The following is a 20,719-nucleotide window of genomic DNA, read 5'->3' as shown; positions in this document are numbered from 1 at the left end:
TTGGGTCATAGCACCGTGGTATCCTGAAATCTGCGAGGTGAGTTAATTCTACCAGCCACCGTCGCCACTGCTCCTCATTGCTGTCAGATATAGCCTTGTTCCACCCTTTCTTCCTCCTGCAATCTGACCTTGGCACAAACGAGGAATGGTGCAAGGAATCCAAGCGGATCATATACTGAGCTGATTACACGCAAGAGATCCCTCCTTGTAACTGAACCCCCTTGCTCAAAGTGTTTGATGACCACTGCCATTTGGTCCTTCTCTAGGTCCCACCTTACTCCAAGGGCTCGTTCTGTAGGAAGAGGCTTGCGTTCTATGTCGATCTCCTTTACTTCCTTATGCCTCTCTGATTCGGGAATGGATTCGAGTACTTCCTTACTGTTGCTCTCCCACTTGGTGAGTCTGAAGCCGCCCAGCGAGGTGACGTGTCGCAGGTGTTCTGCCAACCTTATTCCTTCGTCAGCAGATTGCATTGAGATAAGCAGGTCATCCACATATAAATTCTGCTGAGCATCCACCACGTTGGCAGGACACACATCTATGTGATCTAGAAAGGTTCGTTTTAAAGCATATGAGGCACATGATGGACTCCAGACCCCACCGAAAAGGTGCACTATCATCCGGTATGTCAGGGGGGTTTGCTGTACATCCCCTTCCGGCCACGAAAGAAATCGTAGGGCGTCCGTGTGTTCCGGAGCTACCTTGACCTGGTGAAACATAGCCTCTATGTCCGCCATGAGGGCCACTAACCCTTGGCGAAACTGGAGGAGTACCCCTAGCAGTTTCTTATTTAGATCAGGCCCTTGTAGCACCTGGCTGTTTAACCCGCGCCGTGCCGGCGACGTGAATTAATGTGGCAACATTGCAAGGTCCCTAATTTGCACAATTTTCAATTTTCGCGAGTGATTTTGCAAGTGATTTTTGGCACGTATACAGGGGACACCTTCCTGTATTCCTCTACAAGATGCCAAGCAGTAACAATGCCTTACACCGCATAACGTCTCCCCCCCTCTGCACGCCATTGTCTCGGCAATTCACCTGTTACTAGTGACCTGGACAATAAAGACATTCAGGGCCAGAGTGATTCCCCAATCGATGACAATGTGGAGGCCAAGTTTACATAGCACTAGAGGAAGAAACAGTCAGAAATGATGATCAGGTAATGTGGGAAAAAAAAGGTCATGCATGGTGATGAGTTAGTGAGTGAAACAACGCTTATAATCCCTATATTACTGTTTGAAAACCAATATACTCTTGTACTACATATAAATTCGTACCAAGTAAATAAATATATACTGTTTATGAGTGGATAAAATAGTTTCCTTCCCATAAAACTCGTTTTCTTTGGTGCCAGCCTGTTAGAAAACCCAGTCAGGTAAGGAAGTACTCGTACCTAAAGCGGGTATTTTAAACCACAGGTGAGCAATTTCTCTATGAATTTTCGATGTTTCTCACCAAAAGCGGATGTTTGAGCCAAAAAAAAAAAAGGTCCAAAAACGTCGGGATGGGGCGGGTTAAAGACACCGACACACATTCTGCTGCACAGTCGAATACGATTAGCACCTCTCCGGGCTTGTTTGGGTTTAACACTGGTTGGTGTGGCAGATACCAGGACACGTGAGGCCTTGTGTGAAATTCATTATGAGGCACCAATTCAATGTAGCCTCTATCTAGCAGCAGTTGCATCTCTTCTGCGTAGCGCTGGCGTAAGGGCGGGTCTCTGACCAGCCTCTTCTTCAGGCCCTCTAACCTCCTCAGTGCCATTAACTTGTTGTCTGAGAGCTTGGGTGGATTTTGTCTGAATGGTATAGGGAGCTGGTAGTGCCCCATCACCTTTGTCACCGTGCTTGACCACAATTTTATCACCCTATTGTCTTCAACGGACAGGCCATCTCCCTTCTTCAAGTAACTTGCATCCAGTTCCCAAAACTGTCGTGCTTGCTCCTCCAATCGTGTTTCCTGGGAAATGTTGTCCACTACAGCCACACATCCTACCTCCTCTAGTCTCTCTTCTACCTCAGCACGAGGTTGTACAGGTCCGCTGACGGTCCATCCCAGCAGCGTCCTTATTGCAAAGGGTTCTCCACTGTTCCCTGCCCTGACCTCCAAGGGCGTCAATGCTTGTGGAGCATCAAGACCAATCAATAATTGCTCCTCCCCTTCGTATGTGTTCAGTGGCTCTATTCCCGCCAAATGACTCCATCGTGCCATGTCCTGTACAGAGGGTACTGAATCCTTCAGCGTTGCAGGGAGTCGCTGAGTGACAATCACCCCATGCGGCGATATCTTTTGGTTCGGTTTACGGGAATGCCCGCTGCTAACTACTAAGTCTATCTCCTCAGTTCGCTACACCGTCACCTGAGTTATAGTGTCTAGTGTTACCCATACAGTTCTCCATGGTGCCCCCAGCCTGCTTGCCAATTGGGTCATACAGAAGGTTCGGTTGCTGCCAAAGTCCAAAAGTGCTCTCGTCCAGACTACGGCATCCGAGCCTTTACTAGCCACCTTCACTTCAATAATGGGCAACGCCACCTTGCGAAGCTGCCCATGTATCTGCGTTGTTCCTGCCGTAGCGGTGAGTCATTAATTCCCGCCTTTGTCCTTTTCGAGCTTGGGCCTCTTAAGTGTTCCCTCCATTCTTGCCTCATCACGTTTGTCGGTCTGTCCACAGGAAGCACTTCTCTTCTCTGGCTCTGCTCGATGTACTCCCTGCTTGTTTCCATTTGCCTCCTCCTGCTGAGTGTATCAACGACGATCATCTCTCGGCTTCCTCTCACCCTCCATCCGTGGCTCTGCTCCGTCTCACTTCCTGGGTTCCCAATGGTACAGGGACTCCTGCCTTTGCCTTACAGGGACAGTCGGCTGTATCCATCATGAATGCTTCCCAGTGCAACCCTCTATGTCACACCATACTGAGGCCCTACGCTCAGCTGCCAAGTGGGTACCATTCAAGCAAACATAACAGTATTGAGCCATCTGACCGTGGACCTCCTTTCTTCAGCTCTCATGGCACGGAATCTCTTGCAACCCACCAGGGTGTGTAGCGCCCCGCACAGCTGACACAAGTCTCTCTCGCTCGCAGGTTCATCATCACCAATGGTTGCCAAGCCGATCACACGCCCATCTGGATTCCTTCTAACACCAACCTCGGTGGATCGCTTGGTGGTTGCTCCCCTTTCCTTGGTTCTCCTCCTCACACACACTCTGTCCGCTTCCTCCAGGATAAAGGTTTTCAACCATTTAACGTTGGAATAATACCCGTTTCGTTTGTTGTGGGCATAAGTTTCATTCTCATACCGCATAAGTGCCCTTTCAGGCAAGCGATGTGACAGCACGTCCATCGGGCGAACAGTGTCCAAACCCTGCAATCTCCCGATGGTCTCCAGACTCAGAATACAAGACCCCAAATCGTCAGTGAATTTTCTAAGGCCACTCTCATCCTCACCTTTGATCATGGGCCCTTCAAGTACTCCTTCCACAATCTCTGGGATGTAATGATGTGTGTCTCCGTATCTGTCTTCCAATATGGCCATCGCCTTCTCATAACCCTCTCTTGGGTCCAAATAGTTGCATGTTTGTAGCATGTTTCTGACAGGCACTGCACATGCTTGCATGAGCGTCTGCAGCTTATATTCCTCTGGGACTGCGGCCCTCCCGATGTGTTGTTCGAATGCACAAATGAACTCCCAATACTCCCTTCGGTTATTCCCTTCAAAGGTTGGTAGTTGGGTCTGTGGATACCTCATGGCTGCAATCAATTCCTTCAAGCCAGAAGCTATCACCTCCATGCCCATAGGGGCAACGCATGTCAGCTGTTATGTTCCTGATCTAGTCAGTTTTGGATTCCCTGACCTTTGCCACCCTGGCCCTGGTCCGCTAACTGTTGACTCTTCTTGATGTAGAGTCACTGCTTCTTGCATCTGTTCCTGCTCCCCCCACTGGGTTCCCCCAGTCTCCCACATTTGTTTGTCTCCCATGCCATCACCATATCTTTACCGATCCTTCATGTACTGCTATAGAATCTCGCTGCACCTGTGGCCTCAAGCTCATCTCCTTCCTCCCTTCCATTCCCATCAAGTTCTCCAACTGTGTCAAATGATCATGGATCGCCTTGTTCTGTTCTTGCAGGGTTTGCAGAGTCGGCAGGAGGGCTTTCATGCACACGTTCTCACGTGCCTCAGCCAGTCTGCCTTCAATTGCCGGCCACTTCTCTAAGCATTCTATCAGCCCAGATTCGGCCCTCTCCTCCTCTCTTTGTTCCATCATCGTCCCCGCAGTCTCCTTCTCGTACTGCTCTCCCCCCGTTGCTTCCTTTGCCTCCTTGACTATCCTTTGAGCCGTTCCATGGGTTCTGTTCTGCCCGTCATGTTCCGCACGTTCCTTTCCTTCTGGGTTGTCCATGCCGATATGTTCCGCCTGGTATGCTCCGCCCGGAATGTTAGGTTGGGTTCCGCCCAGTATGTTAGGTTGGGTTCCACCCGGTACGTTAGGCTGTATGTTCGGTTCGGCTCCCACTTCCTTTTTTTTTTTTTTTTTTTTAACTCTCTTAGTCACACTCTCGTTCATGCAACGTTTATCCCATCACACTCCAAACAGCCAGACAGCGAGCGCTAAGCTTAGCCTTTAAAGTATAGTGGCACACCAGAACCTTCTCTATGACAGCCTAGTATCATTCACAACTCTTAATATCCAAGGTGCACTAATTAGTTTTAATTCACAACATTATAGCATGTGAGCAACGTTACGATGTCAATACGGACCTCCTGAATATTACACTCACATTTCTCATTGAGAGCCTAGTATCAATCACAACTCTTAATATCCAAGGTGCACTAATTAGTTTTATTTCACAACATTATAGCATATGAGCGACGTTACGATATCAATAACGAACTGAATATTACACTCACATTTCTCATTGACAGCCTAGTATCAATCACAACTCTTAATATCCAAGGTGCACTAACTAGTTTTAATTCACAACATTATAGCATATAAGCGACGTTATGATATCAGTACCGACCTCCTCAATATTACACTCACATTTCTCACATTATATGTGTCACAATTATATAACATCATCTGGCACACGGGCAAGAAGTTCCTACGAAGTACGTAAACTAACGTATTTTTCTTTACAATGGACCAGACGTAACGTATCAGCTCCCGGCTTTCAATCCCGTGAGTAAAGTTGCTTATCAACACTCGTGGTCCTGTAGGGTCTTCCCGCTCACAACCCAGGATAACCTGAGTGACGGTGTCACCGATCGTAGGTAGGCCACCTCCGTAGACTTTAACACACCCAGCGCTGTCGTTGATCTGGTCGGGCTCGCTCCCCACACCAACGGACCCCAAGTATGACTGTAACCGCCTGCACTCTTGGAGGGGGAAACGGGTAATGAAACCCGCCCAGCTGGACTCGACTATTTATTCGGTCATACCTGGAATTGCAATTTTACTCTCTCAGTATGCAATAATGGCATCACTCGTCATTATTATAAAACTGGGTCATACACAGAATTACAATTTACCAAAGTTTACCTCGTATACACATGTTGCTTTAATTCTCGTCCTTACTTTCCTACATTTATAATTGGATTATGTCGTGACATGAAACACGCGCAGATTAATAAGCATTCTTAATGTAACCAAGGGCAACTCTCTTGTGGCGGGTCCAATTCTCGTCTTACAGTATCAGTGTGTGGGTAGAAGTGTGAAGTACACAACACTAGTCCCTCACGGGCGTAATATTCTCACAGCAGTAACACTTTCACGGGATGGACGTGGAGTCGCACATCGCTTGAACTCCCCCCTTTTGGAGTCTTCGTCTAGTAAATCCGAGGATCGACGTCACTTCGTCCCTCACTCGTCCCTGACTACCCACACACTGCCCCCACACTCGTCCATAGCATCTATTCTAAGGCCTGGTGTTCATTATAGCTAGGCTAATGGATGTTATACTGATGCGACCGTACATACAGATAAACACTGTGTCAGCGTCCTTGTGCCTCTCTCTCTCTCTCCTATACTCTCTCTCTCACTCTCTCTCTATTTCTCTCTTTACCGCGTTAGATGAGGTAAGACTGCTCCCGTTAGTCAGTTACGACCAGTACCATATACATTTTCACTCGCAGCTCCCTTCAAGCAGGCACAGCTTGTTCGCAGGTCGTGTTTAGGGTTTTGCGTGTGGACGTCCTGACCTTGACATGCCTCACCACGCCATCGTCACCGGGATTCGCCTCTACCAGTCTTCCCAGAACCCAGTGATGACGGTGTACATTCCAATCCGTCACCAATACCAGGTCCCCCACTTGGAGATTACGCAACCACTTGAAATGCTTCTGGCGTTGTCGTAAGGATGGTAAGTACACCTTCAACCATCTCTTCCAGAACTGGTCCACTAGGAACTTTGCATGCTTCCAACTCTTCCGGTAGATGTCCGCTACAGGCTCTTCTGCCTTACCTCCTAACGGGCAGTGAAGTAGTCTTAGGGTGCAGAATATGCAGTGGGGTAAGTGCTTTGAGGTCACTGACTTGATTGGAGGTCGGGGTGATGGGCCTTCCGTTGACTATCTCCTCCACTTCGCAAAAGAATGTGTGGAGTCGCTCATCATCCACAACTTGTGCGCCTACTATCGCTTACAAGACCTTCCTGGCTGTCCGGATCTGTCGCTCCCATACACTACCCATGTGCGATGCATGCGGTGGGTTGAACTCCCACTCAATTCCCTTCATCAACAGTGCATTGTGGACCTTGTCATTCTTCTTCTAGCTGAGAATTGTAGCCCAGAGCTCCTTATTTGCTCTAATCATGTTTGTTCCATTGTCGGAACGAATGCACTCCGGTACACCCCTCCTTGCCGAGAAGCGCGTTATTGCATTGAGGAATGAATCAGCGTCTAGTCCATCAAGAATCGCCAGGTGTATGGCTTTTGAGTTCAGGCAAGTGAAGAGACAACCCCACCGCTTCACCCGTTTCCTACCCTGCTTTGCGATGAATAGTCCAAAGCAGTCCACACCAGTATGTGTGAACAGTGCCTTCACCACACATACCCTGTCGGCAGGGAGGTTAGCTTGTCTTTGCAGTGACTCCTTCCAATTGACTCGGCGACAAACGAGACACCGTTTTAGCACACGGTAGATCAGCCTTCTTCCCTTGGGCACCCAGAACTCTTGGCACTTTACTGCTAGTGTATGTTCTCTTCCTGAGTGTCCAGCCTTGTTCTCATGGGTTTCTCTTACTATAAGCTCCGTGACATGGTGGTCCCGTGGCAACAGCACGGGGTATTTGCTGTTGGTCATCAAGGGGGCTTTCTCCATAACCCAACACTGCCCCTCGAGATGCTCGGAGCTCACTCACCCTCAGTCTTGATTTGTCAACTTGCCTAGGTCCTCCCATTTGCCTCCAATACAAAAACCTTCTAAGCCATGAAACTCCCGCAGCAGGCTGTGCCAGGACGAGGATCTGGACCATAATCTCGCCAGCGGGTCTTCTCCGTGCTTAGCCCCTATTGCCATAGTTGTAGCATCCCCCGTTACCTCTGGGTCCGTCCCCAGGTCGAGTATAAGTCGAGGCTCTTGCGGCCAATGATTGTTCTCTTTCCGGAGAAAGTCGGGCCCTTCAATTCATCAACACAATCTGTTCGGTGTGTAGCAACTCAGTCCTCGTGTCGCTTCACCTGCTGCTTTCAGTATTGAACCCATGTGCCTCCATTGGGTCACTTCTAGTTGTTCGTGTATGGCCGCTACTCGACTGACTACGAACGTGTGAAACCGCCTCTCTGTGTTACGTATATACTGTAGTACTATCACGCTGTCTGTCCAGGAGATGGACCCTCCCACGTCGACCGACAGCTCGTGCCTTAATGTCTCGTCAACCTTGAAAGCCAACGCAGCAGCACATAACTCCAGACGGGATATAGTCAGTTGTTTTAGCTGGGCCAGCTTGTCCTTTCTGTAGACGAAGGCAAAGTGAAAGTCTCCGGTCTCATCAGAGATCCTCAGGTATGATACTACTCCATATGCCACTTGTGAAGAATCACAGAAGTGATGTAGTTGAAATGACATTCCCCTTGCACTTTTTGGGGCATAGCACCGTGGTATCCTTAAATCTGCGAGGTGAGTTAATTCTTCCAGCCACCGTCCACTGCACCTCATTGCTGTCAGATATAGCCTTGTTCCACCCTTTCTTCCTCCTGTAATCTGACCTTGGCACAAACGAGGAATGGTGCAAGGAATCCAAGCAGATCATATACTGAGCTGATTACACGCAAGAGATCCCTCCTTGTAACTGACCCCCCTTGCTCAAAGTGTTTGATGACCACTGCCATTTGGTCCTTCTCTAGGTCACACCTTACTCCAAGGGCTCGTTCTGTAGGAAGAGGCTTGCATTCTATGTCGATCTCCTTTACTTCCTTATGCCTCTCTGATTCGGGAATGGATTCGAGTACTTCCTTACTGTTGCTCTCCCACTTGGTGAGTCTGAAGCCGCCCAGCGAGGTGACGTGTCGCAGGTGTTCTGCCAACCTTATTCCTTCGTCAGCAGATTGCATTGAGATAAGCAGGTCATCCACATATAAATTCTGCTGAGCATCCACCACGTTGGCAGGACACACATCTATGTGATCTAGAAAGGTTCGTTTTAAAGCATATGAGGCGCATGATGGACCCCAGACCCCACCGAAAAGGTGCACCATGATCCGGTATGTCAGGGGGGTCTGCTGTACATCCCCTTCCGGCCAGGAAAGAAATCGTAGGGCGTCCGTGTGTTCCGGAGCTACCTTGACCTGGTGAAACATAGCCTCTATGTCCGCCATGAGGGCCACTAACCCTTGGCGAAACTGGAGGAGTACCCCTAGCAGTTTCTTATTTAGATCAGGCCCTTGTAGCACCTGGCTGTTTAACCCACGCCGTCCCGGCGACGTGAATTAATGCGGCAACATTGCAAGGTCCCTAATTTGCACAATTTTCAATTTTCACGAGTGATTTTGCAAGTGATTTTTGGCACATATACAGGGGACACCTTCCTCTATTTCTCTACAAGATGCCAAGCAGTAACAATGCCTTACACCGCATAACCTCTCCCCCCTCTGCACGCCATTGTCTCGGCAATTCACCTGTGACTAGTGACCTGGCCAATAAAGACATTCAGGGCCAGAGTGATTCCCCAATCGATGACAATATGGAGGCCAAGTTTACATAGCACTAGAGGAAGAAACAGTCAGAAATGATGATCAGGTAATGTGGGAAAAAAAAAGTCATGCATGGTGATGAGTTAGTGAGTGAAACAACGCTTATAATCCCTATATTACTGTTTGAAAACCAATATACTCTTGTACTACATATAAATTCGTACCAAGTAAATAAATATATACTGTTTATGAGTGGATAAAATAGTTTCCTTCCCATAAAACTTGTTTTCTTTGGTGCCAGCCTGTTAGAAAACCCAGTCAGGTAAGGAAGTACTCGTACCTAAAGCGGGTATTTTAAACCACAGGTGAGCAATTTCTCTATGAATTTTCGATGTTTCTCACCAAAAGCGGATGTTTGAGCAAAAAAAAAAAAAGGTCCAAAAACGTCGGGATGGGGCGGGTTAAAGACACCTACACGCATTCTGCTGCACAGTCGAATACGATGAGCACCTCTCCCGGCTTGTTTGGGTTTAACACTGGTTGGTGTGGCAGATACCAGGACACGTGAGGCTTTGTGTGAAATTCATTATGAGGCACCAGTTCAGCGTAGCCTCTATCTAGCAGCAGTTGCATCTCTTCTGCGTAGCGCTGGCGTAAGGGCGGGTCTCTGACCAGCCTCTTCTTCAGGCCCTCTAACCTCCTCAGTGCCATTAACTTGTTGTCTGGGAGCTTGGGTGGATTTCGTCTGAATGGTATAGGGAGCTGGTAGTGCCCCATCACCTTTGTCACCGTGCTTGACCACAATTTTATCGCCCTATTGTCTTCAACGAACAGGCCATCTCCCTTCTTCAAGTAACTTGCATCCAGTTCCCAAAGCTGTCGCGCTTGCTCCTCCAATCGTGTTTCCTGGGAAATGTTGTCCACTACAGCCACACATCCTACCTCCTCTGGTCTCTCTTCTACCTCAGCACGAGGTTGTACAGGTCCGCTGACGGTCCATCCCAGCAGCGTCCTTATCGCAAAGGGTTCTCCACTGTTCCCTGCCCTGACCTCCAAGGGCGTCAATGCTTGTGGAGCATCAAGACCAATCAATAATTGCTCCTCACCTTCGTATGTGTTCAGTGGCTCTATTCCCGCCAAATGACTCCATCGTGCCATGTCCTGTACAGAGGGTACTGAATCCTTCAGCGTTGCAGGGAGTCGCTGAGTGACAATCACCCCATGCGGCGATATCTTTTGGTTCGATTTATGGGAATGCCCGCTGCTAACTACTAAGTCTATCTCCTCAGTTCGCTACACCGTCACCTGAGTTATAGTGTCTAGTGTTACCCATACAGTTCTCCATGGTGCCCCCAGCCTGCTTGCCAATTGGGTCATACAGAAGGTCCGGTTGCTGCCAAAGTCCAAAAGTGCTCTCGTCCAGACTACGGCATCCGAGCCTTTACTAGCTACCTTCACTTCAATAATGGGCAACGCCACCTTGCGAAGCTGCCCATGTATCTGCATTGTTCCTGCCGTAGCGGTGAGTCATTAATTCCCGCCTTTGTCCCTTTCGAGCTTGGGCCTCTTAAGTGTTCCCTCCATTCTTGTCTCATCACGTTTGTCGGTCTGTCCACAGGAAGGACTTCTCTTCTCTGGCTCTGCTCGATGTACTCCCTGCTTGTTTCCATTTGCCTCCTCCTGCTGAGTGTATCAACGACGATCATCTCTCGGCTTCCTCTCACCCTCCATCCGTGGCTCTGCTCCGTCTCCCTTCCTGGGTTCCCAATGGTACGGGGACTCCTGCCTTTGCCTTACAGGGATGGTCGGGTGTATCCATCATGAATGCTTCCCAGTGCAACCCTCTATGTCACACCACACTGAGGCCCGGCACTCAGATGCCAAGTGGGTATCATACAAGCAATCATAACAGTATTTGAGCCATCTGACCATGGACCTCCTTTCTTCAGCTCTCATGGCACGGAATCTCTTGCAACCCACCAGGTGTGTAGCCCCCCGCACAGCTGACACAAGTCTCTTTCGCTCGCAGGTTCATCATGACCAATGGTGGCCAAGCCGATCACATGCCCATCTGGATTCCTTCTAAGTCCAACCTCGGTGGATCGCTTGGTGGTTGCTCCCTTTCCTTGGTTCTCCTCCTCACACACACTCTGTCTGCTTCCTCCAGGATAAAGGTTTTCAACCATTTAACGCTGGGATAATACCCGTTTTGTTTGTTGTGGGCATAAGTTACATCCTCATACCGCATAAATGCCCTTTCAGGCAACCGATGCGACAGCACATCCATCGGGCGAACGGTGTCCAACTCCTGCAACCTCCCGATGGTCTCCAGACTCAGAATACAAGACCCCAACTCGTCGGCGAATTTTCTAAGGCCACCCTCATCCTCACCTTTGATCATTGGCCCTTCAAGTATTCCTTCCACAATCTCTCGAATGTAGTGATGTGTGTCTCCGTATCTGTCCCCCAATATGGCCATCGCCTTCTCATAACCCTCTCTTGGGTCCAAATAGTTGCATGTTTTTAGCATGTTCCTGACAGGCACTGCACAGGCTTGCATGAGCATCTGCAGCTTATATTCCTCTGGGACTGCGGCCCTCCCTATGTGTTGTTCGAATGCACAAATGAACTCCCAATACTACCCTCGGCTATTGCCTTCGAAGGTTGGTAGTTGGGTCTGTGGCAACCTCATGGCTGCAATCAATTCCTTCAAGCCAGAAGCTATCACCTCCATGCCCATAGAGGCAACGCATGTCAGCTCTTCCGTTCCTGATCTAGTCAGTTTCAGATTCCCTGACCTTTGCCACCTTGGCCCTAGTCTGCTAATTGTTGACTCTTCTTGATGTAGAGTCACTGCTTCTTGCAACTGTTCCTGCTCCCCCCACTGGGTTCCCCCAGTCTCCCACATTTGTTTGTCTCCAATGCCATCACCATATCTTGGCCTCTTTGCCGATCCTTCGTCCCCGCAGCCTCCGTCTCGTACTCGTCTCCCCCCGTTGCTTCCCTTGCCTCCTTGACTATCCTTTGAGTCGTTCCATGGGTTACGTTCTGCCCGTCATGTTCCGCACGTTTCTTTCCTTCTGGGTTGTCCATGCCGATATGTTCCGCCTGGTATGCTCTGCCCGGTATGTTAGGTTGGGTTCCGTCCAGTATGTTAGGTTGGGTTCCGTCCAGTATGTTAGGTTGGGTTCTGCCCAGTATGTTAGGTTGGGTTCCACCTGGTATGTTAGGTTGGGTTCCGCCCGGTATGTTCAGTTCCGCTCCCTCTTCCTTTTTTTTTTTTTTTTTTTTAACTCTCTTAGTCACACTCTCGTTCATGCAACGTTTACCCCATCACACTCCAAACAGCCAGACAGCGAGCGCTAAGCTTAGCCCTTAAAGTATAGTGGCACACCAGAACCTTCTCTATGACAGCCTAGTATCATTCACAACTCTTAATATCCAAGGTGCACTAATTAGTTTTAATTCACAACATTATAGCATATGAGCGACATTACGATATCAATACCGACCTCCTGAATATTACACTCACATTTCTCACTGAGAGCCTAGTATCAATCACAACTCTTAATATCCAAGGTGCACTAATTAGTTTTAATTCACAACATTATAGCATATAAGTGATGTTACGATATCAGTACCGACCTCCTGAATATTACACTCACATTTCTCACTGAGAGCCTAGTATCAATCAAAACTCTTAATATCCAAGGTGCACTAATTAGTTTTAATTCACAACATTATAGCATGCAGTTGCCTTGATATCTCTAAAACTTTCGACAGAGTATCGCACCGTTCTCTGCTGTCCAAACTCCCTTGCTATGGACTAACGTCTTTTGTTCCTTTGATTTCTTCTTATCTTAGTGACAGGAAAATAAGAGTAAAAGTAGATGATGTATATTCAAATTTCCGCTCAATTAACGCCGGCGTGCCGCAGGGATCAGTTCTGGCGCCAACCCTATTTCTGGTTCATATTAATGATCTCTTATTTGTCACTCACAATCCCATTCACTCATATGCAGATGACTCAACACTACGTAGTTTATGCACACTCAGACATCCATTTACAAAGTCTAATATCTCTACCTCTCAACTCAGTACAGCCATCTCCATAAATCAAGATCTATCTACAATCAGTGAATGGGGACAAAACAACCTTGTCTCTTTTAATGCTAGTAAAACTAAATATATACAGTTTACTAATAGACAGATATTGCCAGATTCGTACATTACCTTCAGTGCTACTAATATTCCCAACTCCAAAAGTATTGAAATTCTTGGTGTCTCACTTAACAGTGCCCTCAGCTGGACCTCTCATGTCAGATCACTTGCTAAAACCGCCTCAAAGAAACTTGGATTATTCTACAGAGTCCGTAACTTCTTCGCCAATGAGCAGTTAGCTATAATTTAGAAGAGTCATGTGCGCTCTCAGCTTGAATGTTGCTCACCCTTGTGGTATGGTTGTGGAGAGGTTGCATTAAGACAACTAGACAAAATTCAGAATAAAGCTGTTAGAATCATTAACAACCCTACCATTACATATAAACTACCTCCCCTGCAAGTAAGAAGGAATGTTGCCTCCCTTGGATTATTTTACAGATATTTTTTTGGCAAATGCTCAGGCGAAGTTGCGTCCATGGTGCCACCTCTCCATGCCTTCCCTCGTGCTACACGGGCATCTCGTAGCGCTCATGACTAGAATGTCACTCAACCATATTGCAGAACTTCTACTTATCAAATTCTTTCATTCCCCGAACTGCATCTCTCTGAAACTCACTTCCCCAGAGTTGCTTTCCTCCAAATTTCAACCCACAACTGTTCAAGTCTAACTGTTACAGATATTTTATGAACAGAGGACACCAGTAATCTGGTGTATGGATTATTTTTTTTTTTACCCATTTGTTTTTCCTTCCTTCGTTCTGTTATTTATAAAAAATATATATATATATATATAAGCGACGTTACGATATCAGTACCGACCTCCTGAATATTACACTCACATTTCTCACATTTAATGTGTCACGATTATATAACATCGTCTGGCAAACGGGCAATAAGTTCCTATTAAGTACGTAAACTAACGTATTTTTCTTTATGATGCACCAGACGTAACGTATCGGCTCCCGGCTTTCAATCGCCTGAGTAAAGTTGCCTATCAACACTCGTGGTCCTGTGGAGTCTTCCCGCTCACAACCCAGGATACCCTGAGTGACGGTGTCACCGATCGTAGGTAGGCCGCCTCTGTAGACTTTAACACACCCAGCGCTGTTGTAGGTCTGGTTGGGCCCGCTCCCCCCACCAACGGACCCCAAGTATGACTGTAACCGCCTGCACTCTTGGAGGGGGAAACGGGTAATGAAACCCGCCCAGCTGGACTCGACTATTTATTCGGTCATACCTGGAATTGCAATTTTACTCTCTCAGTATGCCATAATGGCATCACTCATCATTGTTATAACACTGGGTCATACACAGAATTACAATTTACCAAAGTTTACCTCGTATACACATATCGCTTTAATTCTCGTCCTTAGTTTCCTACATTTATAATTGGATTATGTCGTGACATCAGCCACGCACAGATCAATAAGCATTCTTAAAGTAAGCAAGGGCAACTCACTTGTGGCGGGTCCAATTCTCGTCTTACAGTATCAGTGTGTGGGTAGGGGTGTGAAGTACACAACACTAGTCCCTCACGGGCGTAATATTCTCACAGCAGTAACACTTTCACGGGATGGACGTGGAGTCGCACATTGCTTGAACTCCCCCCTTTTGGAGTCTCCGCCTAGTAAATCCAAGGATTGACGTCACTTCGTCCCTCACTCGTCCCTGACTACCAACACACTGCCCCCACACTCGCCCATAGCATCTATTCTAAGGCCTTGTGTTCATTATAGCTAGGCTAATGGATTTTATACTGATGCGACCGTACATACATATAAACACCGTGTCAGCGTCCTTGTGCCTCTCTCTCTCTCCTATACTCTCTCTCTCACTCTCTCTCTCTCTTTCTCTCTTTACTGCGTTAGATGAGGTAAGATTGCCCCCGTTAGTCGGTTACGACCAATACCGTATACACTTTCACTCGCAGCTCCCTTCCAGCAGACACAGCTTGTTCGCAGGGCATGTTTTAGGGTTTTGCGTGTGGACGTCCTGACCTTGACATGCCTCACGACGCCATAGTCACCGGGTTCGCCTCTACCAGTCTTCCCAGAACCCAGTGATGACGGGGTACATTCCAATCCGTCACCAATATCAGGTCCCCCACTTGGAGATTACGCAACCACTTGAAATGCTTCTGGCATTGTCGTAAGGATGGTAAGTACACCTTCAACCATCGTTTCCAGAACCGATCCACTAGGAACTGTGCATGCTTCCAACTCTTCCGATAGATGTCCGCTACAGGCTCTTCTGCCTTACCTCCTAACGGGCAGTGAAGTACAGTCTTAGGGCGCAGAATATGCGGTGGGGTAAGTGCTTCGATGTCACTGACGTGACTGGAGGTATGCGTGATGGGCCTTCCATTGACCATCTCCTCCACTTCGCAAAAGAATGTGTGGCGTCACTCATCATCCACAACTTGTGCGCCTACTATCGCCTGCAAGACCTTCCTGGCTGTCCAGATCTGTCGCTTCCATACACCACCCATGTGCGATGCTTGCGGTGGGTTGAACTCCTACTCAATTCCCTTCCTCAACAGTGCATTGTGGACCTTGTCATTCTTCTTGTAGCTGAGAACTGTAGCCCAGAGCTCCTTATTTGCTCTAATCATGTTTGTTCCATTGTCGGAACGAATGCACTCCGGTACACCCCTCCTTGCCGAAAAGTGCGTTATTGCATTGAGGAATGAATCAGCGTCTAGTCCATCAAGAATCTCCAGGTGTATGGCTCTTGAGTTCAGGCAAGTGAAGAGACAACCCCACCGCTTCACTCGTTTCCTACCCTGCTTTGCGATGAATGGTCCAAAGCAGTCCACACCAGTATGTGTGAACAGTGCCTTCACCACGCATACCCTGTCAGCAGGGAGGTTAGCTTGTCTTTGCAGTGACTCCTTCCAACTGACTCGGCGACAAACGAGACACCGTTTTAGCACACGGTAAATCAGCCTTCGTCCCTTGGGCACCCAGAACTCTTGGCGCATTACTGCTAGTGTATGTTCTCTTCCTGAGTGTCCAGGCTTGTTCTCATGGGTTTCTCTTACTATAAGCTCCGTGACATGGTGGTCCCGTGACAACAGCACGGGGTATTTGCTGTCGGTCATCAAGGGGGCTTTCTCCAACCGTCCTCCAGCACAGAGGAGTCCGTCTTCCCCCAGGTGCATCTCCAACGGGAACAGTGGGCTCATTTTCCTAAGTGCACCCTGCTCCTTCAGGTCCTTTATTTCGGGTTCATAATATTCCCGTTGTACACAACCCAACACTGCCGCTCGAGACCCTCGGAGCTCACTCACCCTCAGTTTTGATTTGTCAACTTGCCTTGGTCCTCCCATTTGCCTCCAATACAAAAACCTTCTAATCCATGAAACTCCTCGCAGCAGCCTGTGCCAGGACGAGTATCTGGACCACAATCTCGCCAGCGGGTCTTCTCCATGCTTAGCCCCTATTGCCATAGTTGTAGCATCCCCCTTTGCCTCTGGGTCCGTCCCCAGGTCGAGTATAAGTCGAGGCTCTTGCGGCCAGTGATTGTTCTCTTTCCGGAGAAAGTCGGGCCCTTCAATTCATCTACACCCTCTGTTCAGTTTGTAGCAACTCAGTCCTCGTGTCGCTTCACCTGCTGCGTTCAGTATTGAACCCATGTGCCTCCATTGGGTCACTTCTGATTGTTCGTGTATGGCCGCTACTCGACTGACTTTGAACGTGTGAAACCACCTCTCTGTGTTACGTATATACTGTAGTACTATCACGCTGTCTGTCCAGGAGATGGACCCTCCCACGTCGACCGACAGCTCGTGCCTTAATGTCTCGTCAACCTTGACAGCCAACGCAGCAGCATAACTCCAGACGGGATATAGTCAGTTGTTTTAGCGAGACCAGCTTGGCCTTTCTGTAGACGAAGGCACAGTGAACGTCTCCGGTCCCATCAGAGATCCTCAGGTATGATACTACTCCACATGCCACTTGTGAAGCATCACAGAAGTGATGTAGTTGAAATGACATTCCCCTTGCACTTCTTGGGCCATAGCACCGTGGTATCCTGAAATCTGCGAGGTGAGTTAATTCTACCAGCCACCGTAGCCACTGCACCTCATTGCTGTCAGATATAGCCTCGTCCCACCCTTTCTTCCTCCTGCAATCTGACCATGGCACGAACGAAGAGTGGTGCAAGGAATCCAAGCGGATCATATACTGAGCTGATTACACGCAAGAGATCCCTCCTTGTAACTGACCCCCCTTGCTCAAAGTGTTTCATGACCACTGCCATTTGGTCCTTCTCTAGGTCCCACCTTACTCCAAGGACTCGTTCTGCAGGAAGAGGCTTGCGTTCTATGTCGATCTCCTTTACTTCCTTATGCCTCTCTGATTCGGGAATGGATTCGAGTACTTCCTTACTGTTGCTCACCCACTTGGTGAGTCTGAAGCCCCCCAGCGAGGTGACGTGTCGCAGTTGTTCTACCAACCTTATTCCTTCGTCAGCAGATTGCATTGAGATAAGCAGGTCATCCACATATAAATTCTGCTGGGCATCCACCACGTTGGCAGGACACACATCTCTGTGATCTAGAAAGGTTCGTTTTAAAGCATACAAGACATATGACGGACTGCAGACCCCACCAAAAAGGTGCACCATCATCCGGTATGTCAGGGGGGTCTGCTGTACATCCCCTTCCGGCCACGAAAGAAATCGTAGGGCGTCCGTGTGTTCCGGAGCTACCTTGACCTGGTGAAACATAGCCTCTATGTCCGCCATGAGGGCCACTAACCCTTGGCGAAACTGGAGGAGTACCCCTAGCAGTTTGTTATTTAGATCAGGCCCTTGTAGCTCTGGCTGTTTAACCCGCGCCGTCCCAGCGACGTGAATTAATGCGGGAAAATTGCAAGGTCCCTAATTTGCACAATTTCCAATTTTCGCGAGTGATTTTGCGAGTGATTTTTGGCATGTATACACGGAACACCTTCCTCTATTCCTCTACAAGATGTCAAGCAGTAACAATGCCTTACAGCACATAACCTCTCACCCCCCCCTGCACGCAATTGTCTCGGCAATTCACCTGTTACCAGTGACCTGGCCAATAAAGACATTCAGGGCCAGAGTGATTCCCCAATCGATGACAATGTGGAGGACAAGTTTACATAGCACTAGAGGAAGAAACAGTCAGAAATGATGATCAGGTAATGTGGGAAAAAAAAGGTCATGAATGGTGATGAGTTAGTGAGTGAAACAACGCTTATAATCCCTATATTACTGTTTGAAAACCATTATACTCTTGTACTACATATAAATTCGTACCAAGTAAATAAATAAATACTGTTTATGAGTGGATAAAATAGTTTCCCTTCCATAGAACTCGTTTTCTTTGGTACCAGCCTGTTAGAAAACCCAGTCAGGTAAGGAAGTACTCGTACCTAAAGCGGGTATTTTTAACCTCAGGTGAGCGATTTCTCTATGAATTTTCGATGTTTCTCACCAAAAGCGGATGTTTGAGCCAAAAAAAAAAGGCCGAAAAACGTCGGGATGGGGCGGGTTAAAGACACCGACACACATTCTGCTGAGGAGCCGAATACGATGCGCACCTCTCCGGGCTTGTTTGGCTTTTAACACTGGATGGTGTAGCAGATACCAGGACACGCGAGGCCTTGTGTGAAATTCATTATGAGGCACCAATTCAGCGTAGCCTTTATCTAGCAGCAGTTGCATCTCTTCTGTGTAGCGCGGTCGTAAGGGCAAGTCTCTGACCAGCCTCTTCTTCAGGCTCTCTAACCTCCTCAGTGCCATTAACTTGTTGTCTGGGAGCTTGGGTGGATTTCGTCTGCATGGTATAGGGAGCTGGTAGTGCCCCATCACCTTTGTCACCGTGCTTGACCACAATTTTATCACCCTATTGTCTTCAACAGACAGGCCATCTCCCTTCTTCAAGTAACTTGCATCCAGTTCCCAAAGCTGTCGCACTTGCTCCTCCAATCGTGTTTCCTGGGAAATGTTGTCCACTACAGCCACACATCCTACCTCCTCTGGTCTGTCTTCTACCTCAGCACGAGGTCGTATAGGTCCGCTGACGGTCCATCCCAGCGGCGTCCTTATCGCAAAGGGTTCTCCACTGTTCCCTGCCTTGACCTCCAAGGGCGTCAATGCTTGTGGAGCATCAAGACCAATCAATAGTTGCTCCTCACCTTCGTATGTGTTCAGTGGCTCTATTCCCGCCAAATGACTCCATCGTGCCATGTCCTGTACAGAGGGTACTGAATCCTTCAGCGTTGAAAGGAGTCGCTGAGTGACAATCACCCCATGTTGCGATATCTTCTGGTTCGGTTTACGGGAATGCCCACTGCTAACTACTAAGTCTATCTCCTCAGTTCACTGCACTGTCACCTGAGTTATAGAGTCTAGTGTTACCCATACGGTTCTCCGTGGTGCCCCCAGCCTGCTTGCCAATTGGGTCGTACAGAAAATTCGGTTGCTGCCAAAGTCCAAAAGTGCTCTCATCCAGACTACGGCATCCGAGCCTTTACTAGCCACCTTCACTTCAATAATGGGCAACGCCACCTTGCGAAGCTGCCCATGTATTCGCGTTGTTCCTGCCATAGCAGTGAGTCATTAATTCCCGCCTTTGCCCCTTTCGAGCTTGGGCCTCTAAAGTGTTCCCTCCATTCTTGCCTCATCACGTTTGTCGGTCTGTCCACAGGAAGCACTTCTCTTCTCTGGCTCTGCTCAATGTACTCCCTGCTTGTTTCCATGTGCCTCCTCCTGCTCAGTGTATCAACGACGATCATCTCTCAGTTTCCTCTGACCCTCCATTCATGGTTCTGCTCCGTCTCTTTTCCTGGGTTCCCAATGGTACAGAGACTCCTGCCTTTGCCTTACAGGGATGGTCGGGTGTATCCATCATGAATGTTTCCCAGTGCAACCCTCTATGTCACACCATACTGAGGCCCGGCACTCAGCTGCCAAGTGGGTATCATTGAAGCAAACATAACAGTATTTAAGCCATCTGACCGTAGACCTCCTTTCTTCAACTCTCATGGCACGGAATCTCTTGCAACCCACCAGGTGTGTAGCCCCCAGCACAGCTGACAAAAGTCTCTCTCGCTCGCAGGTTCGTCATCACCAATGGTGGCCAAGCTGATCACGCGCCCATCTGGATTCCTTCTAACACCAACCTCGGTGGATCGCTTGGTGGTTGCTCCCCTTTCCTTGGTTCTCCTCCTCACACACACTCTGTCCGCTTCCTCCATGATAATGGTTTTCAACCATTTAACGCTGAGATAATATCCGTTTCGTTTGTTGTGGGCATAAGTTTCATCCTTATACCGCATAAATGCTCTTTCAGGCAACCGATGCGACAGCATGTCCATCGGGCGAACGGTGTCCAACTCCTGCAATCTCCCGATGGTCTCCAGACTCAGAATACAAGACCCCAACTTGTCGGCGAA

The 20,719-nt window shown here is 48.4% G+C and overlaps 5 protein-coding genes across 5 annotated transcripts; all 5 read right to left on the bottom strand.

The window, feature by feature from the left end:
- Positions 1-83: 83 nt before the first annotated feature.
- Positions 84-2,211, bottom strand: LOC145410580 (uncharacterized). The gene is made up of 2 exons (XM_080280696.1): positions 1,533-2,211; positions 84-547 (listed from the first exon to the last, which is right to left on the bottom strand). The coding sequence occupies exons 1-2, from the start codon at positions 2,209-2,211 to the stop codon at positions 84-86; spliced, it is 1,143 nt and encodes a 380-aa protein (XP_080136822.1).
- A 5,418-nt stretch (positions 2,212-7,629) lies between these two features.
- LOC145410579 (uncharacterized) lies at positions 7,630-8,067 on the bottom strand. Its single transcript, XM_080280695.1, has one exon. The coding sequence runs from the start codon at positions 8,065-8,067 to the stop codon at positions 7,630-7,632; it is 438 nt and encodes a 145-aa protein (XP_080136821.1).
- A 95-nt stretch (positions 8,068-8,162) lies between these two features.
- LOC145410578 (uncharacterized) lies at positions 8,163-8,816 on the bottom strand. Its single transcript, XM_080280694.1, has one exon. It carries the CDS (start codon positions 8,814-8,816, stop codon positions 8,163-8,165), a length of 654 nt encoding a protein of 217 aa, XP_080136820.1.
- Positions 8,817-15,807: 6,991 nt separating this feature from the next.
- Positions 15,808-16,740, bottom strand: LOC145410577 (uncharacterized). Its single transcript, XM_080280693.1, has one exon. It carries the CDS (start codon positions 16,738-16,740, stop codon positions 15,808-15,810), a length of 933 nt encoding a protein of 310 aa, XP_080136819.1.
- A 644-nt stretch (positions 16,741-17,384) lies between these two features.
- Positions 17,385-19,511, bottom strand: LOC145410576 (uncharacterized). The gene is made up of 2 exons (XM_080280692.1): positions 18,863-19,511; positions 17,385-17,848 (listed from the first exon to the last, which is right to left on the bottom strand). Exons 1-2 carry the CDS (start codon positions 19,509-19,511, stop codon positions 17,385-17,387), a joined length of 1,113 nt encoding a protein of 370 aa, XP_080136818.1.
- Positions 19,512-20,719: the final 1,208 nt, after the last annotated feature.

Source organism: Coenobita brevimanus, chromosome 86, assembly GCF_032717465.1.
Source record: "Coenobita brevimanus isolate Jiangsu-jjx chromosome 86, ASM3271746v2, whole genome shotgun sequence".
Classification (NCBI taxonomy): Eukaryota; Metazoa; Arthropoda; class Malacostraca; order Decapoda; family Coenobitidae; genus Coenobita; species Coenobita brevimanus.
This window is presented reverse-complemented; position numbering and strand designations above follow the sequence as displayed.

What these genes read in the sequence shown, in the direction of transcription:
- LOC145410580 (XM_080280696.1), bottom strand. Translation starts at nt 2,211, where the DNA reads ATGGCACGATGGAGTCATTTGGCGGGAATAGAGCCACTGAACACATAC. An exon ending in ATTCGACTGTGCAGCAGAAT is followed by an intron (nt 548 to 1,532) that starts GTGTGTCGGTGT and finishes GAACCTTTCTAG; the next exon opens with ATCACATAGATGTGTGTCCT.
- LOC145410579 (XM_080280695.1), bottom strand. Translation starts at nt 8,067, where the DNA reads ATGTCATTTCAACTACATCACTTCTGTGATTCTTCACAAGTGGCATAT.
- LOC145410578 (XM_080280694.1), bottom strand. Translation starts at nt 8,816, where the DNA reads ATGGCGGACATAGAGGCTATGTTTCACCAGGTCAAGGTAGCTCCGGAA.
- LOC145410577 (XM_080280693.1), bottom strand. Translation starts at nt 16,740, where the DNA reads ATGGCAATAGGGGCTAAGCATGGAGAAGACCCGCTGGCGAGATTGTGG.
- LOC145410576 (XM_080280692.1), bottom strand. Translation starts at nt 19,511, where the DNA reads ATGGCACGATGGAGTCATTTGGCGGGAATAGAGCCACTGAACACATAC. An exon ending in AGCCAAACAAGCCCGGAGAG is followed by an intron (nt 17,849 to 18,862) that starts GTGCGCATCGTA and finishes GAACCTTTCTAG; the next exon opens with ATCACAGAGATGTGTGTCCT.